This window comes from Manis javanica, chromosome 8 (assembly GCF_040802235.1).
Source record: "Manis javanica isolate MJ-LG chromosome 8, MJ_LKY, whole genome shotgun sequence".
In the NCBI taxonomy this organism is placed as follows: domain Eukaryota; kingdom Metazoa; phylum Chordata; class Mammalia; order Pholidota; family Manidae; genus Manis; species Manis javanica.
Window position 1 is genome coordinate 49285149 of NC_133163.1, and position 15909 is coordinate 49301057.

A 15909-nucleotide genomic window follows, 5' to 3' on the forward strand; every position below is an offset into this window, starting at 1 on the left:
TGGAATAAAAGCATGCAAAATGTTTAGGAAAACTCTGGAAAGTAGTAGTTATGTTGGAGAATAACCTTTCACTGATTAAAATATATCATGAAGCTATAGTAATTAATAAGTTTTTGAAGAAGGAATAGACACAATAAGGAATTCAGAAATAGGCCCAAATATATATGGGAATTCCGAATAAAATGCCTTTCAGATAATGAGAGGAAAGATGGATTCAATAAAAGCTATTTATTGGACAATAGGCTGGTCAAAACGTCCTGGTTTTCATATGCAGATTATATTGACATTCTGATTACAAACATGAAATAACTATATCTAATTTTCTTGAATACTTATTATTTCATAAGCACACTTCTGTTTTCTACATGTTTGTTTAATAGTAGTTAATTGGCAAGTGATTGGCACTCCCATTTTCCTTTTTTTATTCCCCCATTAGATATTGAAAAAGTACTTGTTTGTCTGCAGAAAGCTGAAGGCTATATGAAAACAACGTCCAGCTTCAGTGGAAAGGTTAAGCATCACATACACTTACTGTATAATGTTGTGGTTTTATTTATTTACATTTTCAGAATTTAAATTTTCATTAAAGGATTGATATAAATGTTGTAATTTAGAAATATGACATCTGTAATATGCTTATTCTAAGGTATTTTTTTAAATTGCTGTTGGTTTGTAATTTTTGTTCTGATCCTTACCTTTTACAGAAAATCCTAGGTAGAGTTAATAGTATCATTCCAGAAAAGTTGAGGAATTTGAAAATACTTTTTCATATATTGTTTTTAGATAGAGAAGTGCATTTTAATTTGCTGGCATTTTAAAAAAATTTGGTGATTTACATCCTTCTAATAAACATCCTCTGAATTACCTCATACCTTGTTTTTCTTCCCTAATCAAAATATAACTAACAAAAAAAATTCGGAAAGAGTTTTGGCTGAATTCAGGCCAAATATACCTGCCCAGTTTTTAAAATGAATTAAAATTTCCTTCCAAGAAAGTGAAATATTTCTTCTGCTGGAAGTAAAGTGCTTTTGGCATTTTTAAATTGCAGAGTATCTAAAAATGTAAAGAAAAAAGCCAGAGGCACATGCATAATCCCACGACTTTATCAAATCACTAGTTTTCATTTTCTTTATTCCCTGTTTTTTCTTCCTCTAATGAATAAACCAGTGTTTTCTAATAATACTGAGTCTAACTAAAAACCATTCTTTTGAGAAGTGGTACAATCAGCAGACAAAAGCAGCTGACTATAACCAGAATAATTTTGTAAGTTAAATTAATAAAATTAATAACAGTCATAGAAAATAACCTTTGTTAAATGTAGGTAGAAATGAGTTTCAATGTTGGATTTTTGTAGGGGTATATCATTCAGAAAAGAGAAATAAAACCAAGCCTGGAAGTAGATAAACCAACTGAAGACATACTCACGTAAGCATGTAGGCATGGATCAATTTGCTCTGGAGGTTTATTAATGTTCTTGAATGTGATATAAAAAATATGTTTTACAGGTATGAGGAATTTCATCCTTTCTTGTTTTCTCAACATTCACAATGTCCATATATAGAATTTGAATCATTTGACAAGGTGGGTTTTCTGATTCTGTTTTTTGACCAATTGTCATGTCTTGCTAAATTAATATCAACTTGCTTTAATTAAGAAATTGAAAATTCTTTTTTGCTTTACAGTTTCAGTGAATCTGGGCATTAAAAATCAGTGCAGTCACAGATACAAACTGTTGGAAACATTTATTGCCACTTTTATTTCAAGATGAAGGACCAAAAATTTGAACTTAACTTGATTCTTGACTTTAGCTGTGTAACACATTTACTAGAAATCTGCTTAAGTTCTTTGGGTGGTATTATGAAACAAAGTGGACTTTAAAATTCTGTATGTACAAGTTGAAATAGAGATCATACTCTTTTTTCAGCTAGTTACTGTCCTTTTTTTTTTTTTTTAATAAGGCTGTGGATGAATTTTATTCCAAGATAGAAGGTCAGAAAATAGATTTAAAAGCTTTACAACAGGTATGGTATTATTAAAAACATTTATGTTAAACCATCTAGCGTTAGCATAGATTGCTGGGTTGACAATGTCTTCTTGTAGTAATAGGCAGCTTTCAGAAGCAGTATGGGAATGCTCTGATAAGGGCTGGTGGGGCTCAGTATTGAAAAGCATATCCTCATTTGTTCCATCGGTGTGTCAGATAATCTCCCAAGTGGAAAATACAGTGGGAAGGTGAGGCTGTTATTTATGATTTGCTTTAGTAAAATAACCCAAAGCTTTTCAAACTTTGATGTTAAGGGAATACTGTTCTAAGGAGATTTGTAAATAGGCCAAAGTAGAGGAAAAAGTATTTTTTTCTGTACAAACAAGTATATTTGTTTAAACTGTTTTGTTTTTTTTTTTAGTGGATTTTTAAACCAGTCCTTTAATATACTTTGCATGTGTCATGACTCCACACAGCACTTTGGCTGGTTAACATATTTGGCTGTCACATTGAACCCTTTGGTTTTTTTATGTGCATCAGAATCCCCATAAATTACTTTAGTAATCATTGTGCATTCTTTTAATAGTCACTATTCTTATAATTTAAATCTTTTTAATATGACATCTAGCATTCAGATATTCATGAATTGGTGACGCTCTTACAAGTGTTAAAATATTTGCCCCCAAATCAATAATCTTGAAATATAAATTATATATGATAAAATGCTATAAAAAAGGCCAAATTACTACCATGAGCCTTTGTGTTGTTAAACTGAGGGAAAAAAGTAGTCTGTAAAATACTAGAAATAATGCTGAGACAGTTAAAAGCAGCAATAAAATAAAAAGAAGCTACTTTGGTAATTTGTGCTTTCTAAGAATGCATTCCCCCAAATTTTACTTTTTTGTCATAGGAAAAAAATATCTTGAATTCTGCCTACTTGAATAATGCAAAGCATTAGGGGAATATCTTACATGTAATGTAACCTGTAAGCAAAATACCTTCTAATACAGGGAATGGGAAGCAGGTGGACAGAGAGGTAATTTTGGAGCATGAAACACTTTAGGGTAGGATGGACATGGGGAGGTAGAACTTAGATAGCTAGGTAACAACGTTGAGGGGATAGCAGTGGGAATGTGATAGTGAGTTTCAGGAGGTAAGAGAAAAGGTGCAGGAGGTAGGAGAAATACAATTTTTTGAAAATCTGTTTTATCCACAAAAGGAAAAACAAGCATTGAAGAAATTAGATAATGTCCGAAAGGATCATGAAAACAGATTAGAAGCACTTCAGCAAGCTCAGGTATCATGTTTAGCTCTTTCAGATGCTTTTTTAGAAGTGGTAACTTTAACTGGCATTATAGTAAATGTTTTTGGTTTATTTTTTAAGGAAATAGACAAACTTAAAGGAGAGCTCATAGAAATGAACCTACAGATAGTTGACAGAGCCATTCAGGTTGTTCGAAGTGCTTTAGCCAATCAGATAGATTGGACAGAAATTGGGTTAATTGTGAAAGAAGCCCAAGCTCAAGGAGACCCTGTTGCGAATGCAATCAAAGAATTAAAACTACAAACAAATCATGTTACAATGCTGCTAAGGTAAGTTTGATTCTTAGTTAAGTAGCTGATGCTTGTCTTTATTTTGCTTTTAACTATTCACTCTATTAAAATTTTTTAATTTTATTTGGAAATTTATCCTTGAAGATACAGAAAAAAATTACATGAAAATAATGCTACTATTTAAATTCTGTAAACCATTTATAATTTCATTGAGGAAGATCGAAAATAAAAAAGTGATGTCATTGACATTAGTGAAATACTATTGGATATTTTTAATAGAAATCCATACTTGTTATCAGAGGAGGAAGATGATGATGTTGATGGTGACATCAGTGTGGAGAAAAATGAAACCGAACCAACAAAAGGAAAAAAAAAAAAGCAAAAGAATAAACAGCTGCAGAAGCCTCAGAAAAATAGGCCATTACTTGTTGATGTTGATCTCAGCTTGTCAGCATATGCCAATGCCAAAAAGTAAGTCTTAAATTTAAGTATAAAGTTTAGGTAAAATACCAGCTACAGTAAAAAGGGTATTAAGGATAAGAAGAATCATTATTTGCCTGTATGTCCTTGGGTGAAAATACTTATTAAAATCTCATTTTGTTCATTATACAACTTTGTTTTCAAACAGAACATATAAAACAAAGTTGCATGATGAACAAAACTTATGTGTATGACTTGAGAGTCTAAAATTAGAGATAACATAATTAGAAAACTAAACAAAAATTTGCTAAAATTACAAGAAATATATTTTTCTAGGTATTATGATCACAAGAGATATGCTGCTAAGAAAACACAAAAGACTGTTGAAGCTGCTGAGAAGGTACTTAATATTTCTTAAAGTGAATATTAATAGTTTTTCTCTGCTTTAATGGCCTTAATTCTTCTGTTTAAATGCAGTTTTCTAATTCAGAAATATCTTTCAAATTTAATTTTGCTTTAAATGTGTGTTTCCAGTATTTATTTTCTTCCCCAAACTTATTCATTCCCAATCCCATCTCAGCAAATAGCCCTTTGATTTCTCCATTTGGTCAGGTCAGAAATGTTGGAGTCATCCTGGAATTTCTGGCATAAAACCATATTCAATCCACGAGCAATTCTTTTTGGCTCTTCCTTTAAAGTATAACCAGTCTGATGATTTCTCATTAGCCCAGGCCTCTGTCATCTCTATTCACATGGCCTATAACAGTAGCCTCTTACTGGATCTCTCTCCTCTTACCCTTTCCTCGTGACAGTCTGTTCTTCACAAAACAGCCACAGTGATCTTTTTACTTAAAAAATGAAATCATTTTTTTCTTTTCAAAATCTTCCACTTCCCATCTTACTCAAGACAATTCAAAGGCCTTCTCCTGACCTATAAGGTTCTATGTGATTTGCACTCCTCTGATCTCATTACCTGCATGCCTCTTGTTCCATGCTTTTTCCAGCTACACTGGGATCTTAGCTGTTTCTATAGCAGTGGCCCATACTGCCTTCTCAGGGCCTTTGCACTTTCTGCTCCAGTTTCTACTGGGAATGCTCTTCCCTCAAAATTTCCATGGCTTGATCCCTCCCTTCATTCAGCTGTCTACTTATATGAGGCCCTATCAGAGAGACCTGTCTTGACCACTCTTACTTAAAATAGTACTACCTTCAATCACTCCCTCTTTACTCTGTTTTTCTTCTTAAAAAACACCCCTCCCAACATGTGTTCATCTGTCTTCCCCTAGATTGTAGATTTCATGAAAGTAAGGCTTTTTGTGTGGTTTGTTCATTGCTATGTTCCCGTCCCTAGAATATTGCCTTGAAAGAACACAGTTGGATTAATAGCTGTTAAATGAGTGGCCCTGATGACTTGGCCCTCTTTCTACCTCTCCAACCTCCTTTCTTGGCATTTTACCCTGTGATCACTGCTTGCTGATCAAGCTAGCCTTTTCTTTCTGATTATAGTGCTCTTCTTTCAGTTCTTTGCCTTGATAATTTCATTAATCCCTCAGGCTTCAGCCTACATGCATTTCCTCAGAAACACGTTCTTTGACCATAATCAGTTATAAGTTAGGTTTCCTATTTTACTCTCATAGCATCCTTAGATGCATCACCATGTTTATTTGAATAATTCTGTGTTGTATATTTGTCTCTTCTCCTAGACTCTGTGGGGTAGGGATGGAAACTTAGTCTTGTTCACTGTTGTATCCCCAGTATCTAGTTTAGAACCTATTTTTTGATAGGCACTCAATATTTCTAAACAAATACACTTTTTAATTTGTAGTTCTGGGGCAAATACTTGTATACAATAAATCTTTTACTTAAGTTGTTTTAATACTTAAGGTGAAAGTCTTTTCATTTCTTCATTATTTTCATGTGAGTATGAGTGTGTGTGTGTGCTGATAGTTCATTTTGTGACATTTAAAAAATAATTTCTTGCCCTATCGTTTACTTGGTGTTATTTAAATTAATTCTCAACAAATTATTTAAAAGCTCTTTTCATATAAATAGGCATTCAAGTCAGCAGAAAAGAAAACAAAACAAACCTTAAAAGAAGTCCAAACAGTTACCTCTATTCAAAAAGCAAGGAAAGTGTATTGGTAAGTTCTACTTTTTTCAAGTATACTTTTTGGTTTTATCAAAGTTATACATGCACATTGTTTAGAAAATCAAGCTATTTCTACAAAACCTGTTATAAAACCAGTAGCCCTGCATTTTTTTTTGCCCCTACTCCTATTGTGACCCCTTTCCCAAGGAAACTACTTTTAGCTCTCTTAGCTGATTTTTTGGCATACACCTCCTTTTCTCTTAGTAATATGCTTATATTGCTGCTGCTTAATTTTTCTGTTTTATACTCTATTACTAATTGCCCACCATGGAAGATGAAGATTTTACTCTTTCCACTTGTGCTCTGTTATATACACCCACACTACCCAGCCTCCCAGTATAGGTAGAGCAAATTTTGTCAAGGTTGATATTCAGCATTAATATTATTATGAATATTTAAATTATAGTCACAGATGAATCGTGCAGTATTGTTTTCTTTTCCTTCCCTGCTCAGTTTTTTGTCTTCTCTGAAGTAAGTAACCCTTATTTTGTTTGCTTTTTGTTGTTGTTGTTCTTACTATTAATTCATCTCCAAATTGTCTTCCAAGTGTGTTCAAACACATTGGTATTTTGTCAGTATCATTTGCAGTAATCTCTCCTGGAGCTTTTTGACTTGCTTTGATCTAGATTGGTTACTTTAAACATCTTAGGATCTCCATTTGTTATTATCCTGGAAGTTTTCTTTACCCTTCTTTGTGTGGGATTCTCTGTTCTGGATCTCATACTTTCTTTTTCTTGATTGATAGAGTATGTGTCCTAAAAGTTTCATGAGAATGGGTGTGTATAGGAAGTAAAGGTTTTGAGGTTTCCAATGTGTAAAAGTATTACTTTACTCTTCTACTTAATACTTTGTGGAGTATAGAATTCTAGTTTGAATGTATGTTTTTCTCTGACTTTTAAAGGCATTGTCCATTGTATTAACTTCCAGATTTGATCTTGGAAAATCTGATAACACTTTGGTAGTGGCTATTTATAGGAAACTCGTTTTTGTCTTTTTTGTAAGTTTGTGGATCTCTTTTTTCTTTTCAATTTACAAAATTTTACAGTGATGCAGGTTGGTGAGGATGTTTTAAACATTATGCTGGATACTTGGGGAGCTTTATTAATTTGGAAATTTTCAGTTCTGAGAAATTCTCTTGAAACATTTCTTAGCAAATTGCCTGCCCTCTGTTTTGTTGTTGTCTTTCTTTCTCGAAGTCTAATTTTTTAAATATGGGACCCCTTGGATGGTCCTCCAATTTTTTTGTATTTTCTGTTTTTCAATTTTTATCTTGTTCTATATTCTGAAAGATTTCCTCAACTTCATCTATCAATCCTTCCATGAATTTTTTTATATCTTCCTATCATTTTTCTAATTTTAAGCTGTTGTTGATTCTTTGAGTCTTACTTTCTAAAAACTTCCTGCTCAGTTTCTTTATACTAGAATGGCTGAGGTGCATTAAATTTTATTTAGTATCCTTTTCACAGATCTCTGTCTTCTGCTAGTTTGTTTCGTTTTGTTTTGTTCTCTTTGTTGGTTTGGTCTCCATCATAAAGTCTCTGTTGGAGACACTGCTAATGTCTGGGGGTCCTGATGATTCCTGTTGTGAAGTAGAGCATTGAAGTGGTGATGGCAAGTTCTCTGCGGGTGGTTTATAAAATGATCTGAGTGGACCATTTTGTGTGAAACTGGATGTCTTTAGCTTTCTTCCTTTTCAGCTGGACTCATTTCCCAAAAAAATTGCTTAATCTCTCCTGCTTGTAATGTGAAGACTGGCTTGTCAGCGTTTTGGGAGCTCAGTGAGGATAATAGGCTGGGGAGTCTTAGTATCCAGTAGTTCATATATTTATTTCATTGCCCTGTTTTACATGTTTCCCTTACAACTGTGCCACATTTCCTCTAGTCTAGAGGGCAATTTTTTTTGTATCCCTTCCAGAGAATTAATTTCTGGCCTTCTATTAGACACTGGTGTGGAAGAGGGAGTTATCATGTTCAGAGCTGAAAAGAAGATCTAGCGAAGTAACTGCTTTTTGATCAGACTTTGAGCCAGTCCTGTTTTCAACCCCATCTGAAGCCTTACATTTAGCAGTACCAAGTGCTGCTATTTTTCAGCTTTTTCTAGGTCACACAGTGTAAATGGACTTGTTTCTTGGCTTTTTCCACTGCCAGCTCAAAATTCAGCATCTTGAGTCTGATCATTCATCCTTTATTTTACAGTTTTCAAAATTTTTTTGTTCCTCCCACCCCCACCCCCCATCTATGCTGGTGAATAGAATTGACCTGTGATCTTCACTTTTTAGAATGTTCTTGTTAGGTATTGGAATCAAGATTATATTACCCCATCAAACAAATTGGGAGGTATTCCTTTAACAGTTGTCCTTAAATGTTTTATGGAATTCACCTGTGAAGCTGGATAGTCCTGGAATTTTCTTTATGGAAAAATTTTCCATTAAAGATTCTAATTTTCAGTAGATAATAAGGATTATTAAGATTTTTTAGTTTTGGTTAGCAGTTGTTTTCTAAGACTTTGTCTATTTTATCTGAAGTTGAAATATACAAAAAAGTTTTTTAATATTCCCATGTAACTTTTTAAGATCTCTAGGATCTTTAATTAATCTTCCTTTTCATTCATGATAGTTGTTATTTGTGCCTTCTCTTTTTCTTGATTATTCTTACCAGAGGATATTCAATTTTATTTTCAGTTGTATTGTCTTTAAAGAACCAGTTTTTTATTGTTGATCTCCTCTATTAGGTATGTGTTCTCTGTTTTATAATTTTCATCCTTCTACTTTTCTTTGGGATTCATTTGTAGTTCCCTTTCTGATTTCTTGAGATAGAAACTTAGTTATTGATTTTTATTTTTACTCCAGCTTTTCTTTTTTAATATATGTTTAAGGCAGAAATTTCCCTTTAAGCCTGGCTTTAACTGCATCTAAAAGTTTTGTTATGTAATATTTTTATTAACTTTTATGTCAGAATATATCCTAATTTCTATTAGGATTTTTCACCCATGCATTATTAGAAGGATGTATTTATTAACTTCCCAACATGTGGGGCTATTTTTTTTTGTTACTGACTTCTAGTTTACTTTGTGTAATGGTCAGAGATGGTATTCTGAATTGCCTCAATTCTTTGACATTTGTTTTTGAAACTTGCCTTATGACCCAGCATATTTATGGTCAGCTTTAGTTACAAATGTTTCATATATAGTTGAAAAGAGTATCTATTCTGTAGTTGTTGGGTACATTTCTCTAAATATTCATTAGGTCACTTATTAATCATGTTCAAATCTTTGTCATTTTTACCAATTCTTTTAATGATTACCGAGAGAGGGGGTGTTAAATATCATACAATTGTGGATTTCTCTGTTTCTCCTTTTACTTTTGCCAGTTTTTGCTTTATATATTTGCTTTATATATTAGGTGATAAAATTTAGAACGGTTACATCTTCCTGGTGAACTGAGCCTTGTTATTAACTTTAATAAAGTGATCTTTTAGCTTGTAACTATTTTTTTCCTTCTGTGTGAGACATTAAAACTAAACAGCTTTCTTTTCGTTAGTGTTTGCATGGTATATTTTTTTCCATTACTATATTTCAACGTTTTTATATCCTTATATTTTAAAGGATTGTATATATCATTGTTATTTTCCAGTCTAACAGTCCTTGATTTTACCTGGAGAATTAACTACATTTACATTTAATGTAGTTTCTGATATATTTGGGTTTAAATATATGCATCTTACTATTTGCTATTTGTCTCATTTGCTCTGTGTTTTTTGTCTGCCTCATTGCTTTCTTTTAATTGATAGTTTTTGCTTTTTGGTCTGCTAGTTATACATTCCTTTACTAGGAAAATTACAAAATACATCCTTGATTTATATTTCTCACTTTGTCCTTTTGGGTTTATGTCTTTTTACAAAGCTCTTTATCATCAAAAAGTGAGTGTTTAAACAAGGATAGTACCTTCACTCAATGATGCGAGAAGATGTATTTTTAAATGAAAAAAGAAAGCCATTTCCAGAGCACTATCTGTGTGTCTAATAAAGAGAAAAGGTTTAGAATAAGCATTTAATTTTAGCTTTTGTATGTATACAGAAATTCTGGAGAAGAATACATAGGAGGCTAATCACAATGGCTGCCTGTTTCTTAGTGGTGATGAGAACTAAAGGGATGCAGGATCTCTCTGTATACTTTCTTATGTAATTAAAAAATTTTTTGAACTACATATTATTCAAAAATCAGATTAGGAAATAGGGATAAAATCCTTTTTCTATTGCATTTTGCAAATATGAGGTAGTGTAGTTTAATGTCTGCTCAATATCATCTTCAAACAAGTTTTTAAATTGTAGATTAAGTCATGAAGAATGTTATGGTAGTCATAGTATGTAATGTAGGAAATATTTGTGGTCATCTCTATTGCTTGTTATTTTCTAATGTCATACAAAAGTTATCTTTGAGTTTAAGAAGGCTATGTATATGAGAGGGAGATAAGGAGAGAACATTTCTTTTAAACAGAATTTAATTGCTTTCTTCTAAGATTGTCTTAAGAAAATCAGGGCAATTTGTATTACAGGTTTTCAAAAAATTCATCTTGATGCCTTAGGAAATTAAACCATCAAGTTATCTTAACCTACACAAGCAGGATAGCTTTATGTTTTGTTTTGTCTGTAAAAAGGGTATGAATTCAGGTGACTATAAAGGAAAAGAAATGTTAACTTTTTTTCTTCGATTTGACAGGTTTGAGAAATTTCTGTGGTTCATTAGCTCAGAGAACTATCTAATTATAGGTGGACGAGATCAGCAACAGAATGAAATAATTGTGAAAAGATATTTGACAACAGGTAGGTAAGATGAAAATTCTAAAGAATTTTCTCTTAATTAGATCAGTTATCTCAGTATTAAATGTAGATTTTCATCTTATACTCCTTTGTTTGACAGAATTAGAGTTAGATGCTTGATGGTTTACTAATTGCTGAATGTGTGCTTTGAAACTTAATTCTCATTAAAGTGAATATTCCTAAAGTAGTAATGTTGAGCTAATCTGCAGTATTGGACTTTTGATTTTTTTACTACATTAACAAAACTTTCAATCCTCCAAAGTCATTGTAGAGCAAATATGTAAAGGCTTATTTTTTCAGTGCTGAAGGTTATAACCTTTTTTTCACATTTAGAAACAGGACTTAAACTCTGTGGCATAGGCCTCTCATTTATTTTTATTTGTTGGCTGATCACTACCACCTCACTGGTTGAACCTTCAGTGTGGGTATCAGAAATCATTAATCAATATCAGAGTTAATCTGATGTCCACTAAAGATCTTGAACCAGGAAAGAAAGTAACAGGGTACATGGTCCTCATGGTTTGTCTCCTCTAGCTCTTTTCATTGAGCTGAGGCTGTTGTGGGGCAGTGTAGGTTTTGTTCTCTTTTGACTGCCCATAGAAAGCAATGACTGCTTGTTTTACCTGTTAGGAACCATGCACTTTCCTTTTCCTTGTTTGACCATTTACTGCTGAATTCATCTCTGCTCATTTGTTCATTCACGGCTATCACACACTTAGAATAAAACACAAAGTTCTTATGTCTTATAAGGCCCTTGGCTTCTTCTCCAGCATATTTCTTACCAGCATATTTCTTACCACTCTTCCCTCAGTTTGGTCTCCTGACTGCTACTTATACACATCAAAATCCACAGTCCTCAGGACCTTTGTGCTCCATGTATCTCTCATCTGCCAGCAGGGTAGCCTGGGCTTGCTTATGTGGTAAAGCATCTCAGCAGTTTCTGAGAGAAAAAAGAGGAGCACCCAAAACTTTCAAAGCCTGGGCTGGAAGCTGGCAATTAGTCACATCTGCCACATTCTACTGGCCAAGGCAGGTCACAGGGAAGGCCCACATTTAAGGGATGGGGAAGTGGGCTCTACTCCTTGATGGGAGAATCTTCAAGGTCACAGAGCAAAGAGGTGTAGATAGAGGGAGGGAAAGAACTGTAACCATTTTGTAATCCACCAATTAGCATTGCTTTCCTACAAGGAAGCCTATGAGAAATTACCCAGAGATGGGACATGGACTTTTCTTGATATGCTTTCTTATCCCTGTTAGATTTTGAACCCATTAAATAAACAAACAAATAAATAAATACATATATTCAACTTTAAAAAAGAAACAGGACTTAAAGTATCATTTCTTACTTGTTTTTAAGGGGACATTTATGTACATGCTGATCTTCATGGAGCTACTAGTTGTGTAATTAAGAATCAAACAGGTAATACATTTCTGTTATTCTGAACTTTAATTCTTCTCTTTAAGATATTTTTGACTATAAGACAAAATAGCTAAAGGGCAAAAATTGTTAATAGAGATGAAAAAGAACACTTTTAATGATAAAAACATCATTCCATCAGTAAGATATAACAATTATACATGCACCCAACAACAGAGCCCTAGAATACATGAAGCAAAACCTGACAGATCAAAGGGAGAAATAGACAATTCAACAATAATAGTTCAGTTCTTCAGTACCTAACTTTCAATCATGGATACCATAACTAGATACAGTACTAATAAGAAAACAGAAGATTTGAAGAACACAATCAGTTAACTAGATCTAACACATATCTCTAGTACACTCCACCTAACAACAGGAGATTGATTAGTCATTCTTCTCAAGTACACACAGAACATACTCCAGTATAAACCATATAATAGTCTATAAAATAAGTCTCAATAAATTTAAAACTATTGAAATCATACAAAGTTAATTTTCTGGCTATATTGGAGTGAAATTAGAAGGTGCCAATAGAAGAAAATTTGGGAAATTACCAAATGTGTGGAAATTTAAATAACACACTCATAAATAACCAGTGGGTCAGAGAGGAAATCACAGTGGGTTAGAAAATACTCTGAGATGAGTGAAATGGAAACACACTGTATTAAAACTTATGAAATGCAACTAAAGAAGTGTTCAGAGAGAAATTTATAGCTGTTATGCTTATAATAAAAAGAAAACTATTGTATACCTGAAATCATTATAATATTGTTTATCAACCATATTTTTTTTAAAAAGTAACAAAACTACAAGGTATGATCTAGAAAAAGAAAAGCAAATAACCCATAGTGAGAAAAGAAGGAAATAAGAAAAACACAGTAGAAATAAGTGAAACACAGTATAGAAGATTAGAGAAAATCAAACCACAAACCAAGTTTGGTTCTCTGGAAAGATCAACGAAGCCAATCAACTTTCAGATAGACTGACCAAAAAAATAAGATTCCAATTCAGGAATGAAAGAGGGGATATTATGACCAGCTTTACAGAAATCAAAAGGATAAATTAAAAAATAATAAGGAAATGTACACAAGCTTCCTCTTATAAAATACCATTTTAGAGTTACTTGTGTTCTGCCATGTGGTTATAAGACAATAGAACTTAGTTTTTGCATATGTGGCCTCTTTATCTGAAAAGGGAACTTTTCACATTGATAAACAGTCATATCCATAGTCTGTACCTGAAGCACTTACTAAATTATGTCAGAAGCTACATTCGTAGGGGAAAAAAGGATTAGAAGGACATACTATGTACAGTTATATATGGCAACAAATTAGATATCTAGATGATTGGGGCAAATTCCTAGAAAAACACAAATTACCAAAGCTTACTGCAGGTGCAGTAGAAAAATCAAAACAAACCTGTAATAAGTAGGTTTTATTACAAGACTGGATTAGTAAGAAAAAGAAAAACAACCCTGCTCACAAAAATAAGATCAGACCCAGATGGCCGCACTGGTGAATTCTACCAAACTTTTAAAGAAGATTGAACATCAGTCCTTTACAAGCTCTTCCAAATAAATGGAAGAGGTGAGAACACTTCTGAACTTGCTCTATAAAGTAGGTATTATCCTAATAAAAAAACCAGACAAAGACATCATAAGAAAAGAAAACTACAGACCATTATTGCCTATGAATATAGACAAACATCCTCAACAAATTGTTAGCAAACTGAATCCAGCATTATATTAAAAGACTGTATACCATGACAAAATGGGATTTATCCCAGGAATGCAAGGCTGGTTTAACTTTTGAAAATATATGTAATATAGTCTGTTAGTGAATAAAGGAATAAAGGATAGTAACCACATTATCATCTCAGTGGATGCAGAAAAAGCCCTTGGCAGTAATCCAACACTGATTTGTGATTAAAAACATTCAAAGTAGGAATAGAAGGAAACTTCCTCAACTTGGTAAAGAACATCCGTGAAAACCCACAGCTAACACAGTATTTAATGGTGAGACTGAAAGCCCTTCCCTTAGGATCCAGAGAAAAGATAAGTATGTCTGTCCTTGCCACTTTTATTCAATATTGTATTGGAGTTCTGAGTAGGCTGTCAGGCAATAAAAAGAAATAAAAAATATCCAGATTGGTAAGGACCAAGTAAAACTCACTTTTTTGTAGATGACATGATCTTAAATATTCCCAACCTTAAGGAATCCACCAAAAATTAATTAGTAAGTTCAGCAATGTCCAAGATGAAAATACAAAAGTTAGTTGTATTTCTATATACTATCAATGAACAATACTAAAAGGAAATTAATAAAACAGCCATTAATAATAGCATTAAAAAGAATAAAATACTTAGGAATAAACTTGCCAAAAAGAAGTGCAAGACATATACCCCAAACTATAAAACATTGTTGAAAGAAATTAAAGACTACCTAAATAAATGGAAAGAGTCAGTGATTGTGGATTAGAAGTCTTAATATTGTTCTGATGGCAACACTTCCTATATTAATATGCAGATTCAGTGCAATCCCTCTTGAAATTCCAGTTGCATTTTTTTTTATAGAGATGGGCAAGCTGATCCTAAAATTCGTATGGAAATGCCAAGCACCCAGATTAGCTAAGTCATTCTTGAAGAACAAAACTGGAGGATTTCACTTCCTGATTTCAAAACCTCCTACAAAGCAACAGTAATCAAGACAGTGTGGTACTGGCATGAAGATGGACAGATAGATCAGTGAAGAGAATTGGGATTCCTTGTTTATGATCAGTTGATTTTCAACAAGGGTGCCAAGGCCATTTGATGGGGATAAAGTAATATTTTCAATAAATGGTACCGGGACTAATATCCATGTGCAAAAGAATGAAGTTTGACCCCTACTTCACACCATTTACAAAAATTAAATGCCTCAAAGACCTAAGGTAAAACTGTAAAATTTATTTAAGGTAAAACTATAAAATTATTAAAAGCAGGTATGGTGTAAGTCTTCATAATTTTGGGCCTGGAAGTCATTTTGTAGATATGGCACCAAAAACATAAGCAACCAAAGAAAAAATAGATAAATTGGACTTAGTAAAAATTAAAAACCTTAATTCAAAGGATACTATCAAGGAAGTGAAAAGGTAACCCTCAGAATAGGAGAAAATATTTGCAAATCGTTTATCTGATAAAGGACCAGTATCTAAAAAACTCTTAAGATTCAACAAGAAAAAGAAAAAAAATTTCCAATTTAAAAATGAGCAAAGGATTCAAATAGATTTTTTCCCAAAGATTCACAAATGGCTAATAAGCACGATAAGATGCTCAGCATCACTCGTCTTTAGGGAAATGAAAATAAAAAGCACAGTGAGATACTATATCACACCCCGTAGAACTGTTATCATGAAAAAAACAGACAATAGCAAGTGTTGGTGAGTATGTGGAGGGTTTTGAGTCCTACATTGCTGGTGGGAATGGAAAACGATGCAGCTTCAATAGAAAATAGTTTGGCAGGTCCTTAAAGAATTAAACACAGAATATACTATGTGACCCAGGAATTCCACTCTTAGGTATAT

General features: G+C 32.9%; 1 protein-coding gene across 2 annotated transcripts in view; it reads left to right on the top strand.

Annotated features, from left to right (window-relative positions):
* The window catches only part of NEMF (nuclear export mediator factor), a 56588-nt gene that overhangs the window by 14641 nt on the left and 26038 nt on the right, over window positions 1-15909 (top strand). For both annotated transcript variants that reach the window (XM_073211284.1, XM_017669169.3), the window contains 11 exons: window positions 437-510; window positions 1355-1425; window positions 1506-1581; window positions 1959-2021; window positions 3204-3281; window positions 3369-3577; window positions 3818-4009; window positions 4295-4358; window positions 6011-6099; window positions 10825-10928; window positions 12283-12345. In XM_073211284.1, the coding sequence (XP_073067385.1) occupies window positions 437-510; window positions 1355-1425; window positions 1506-1581; window positions 1959-2021; window positions 3204-3281; window positions 3369-3577; window positions 3818-4009; window positions 4295-4358; window positions 6011-6099; window positions 10825-10928; window positions 12283-12345 (1083 nt within the window). The remainder of the gene's footprint in view (window positions 1-436; window positions 511-1354; window positions 1426-1505; window positions 1582-1958; window positions 2022-3203; window positions 3282-3368; window positions 3578-3817; window positions 4010-4294; window positions 4359-6010; window positions 6100-10824; window positions 10929-12282; window positions 12346-15909) is intronic.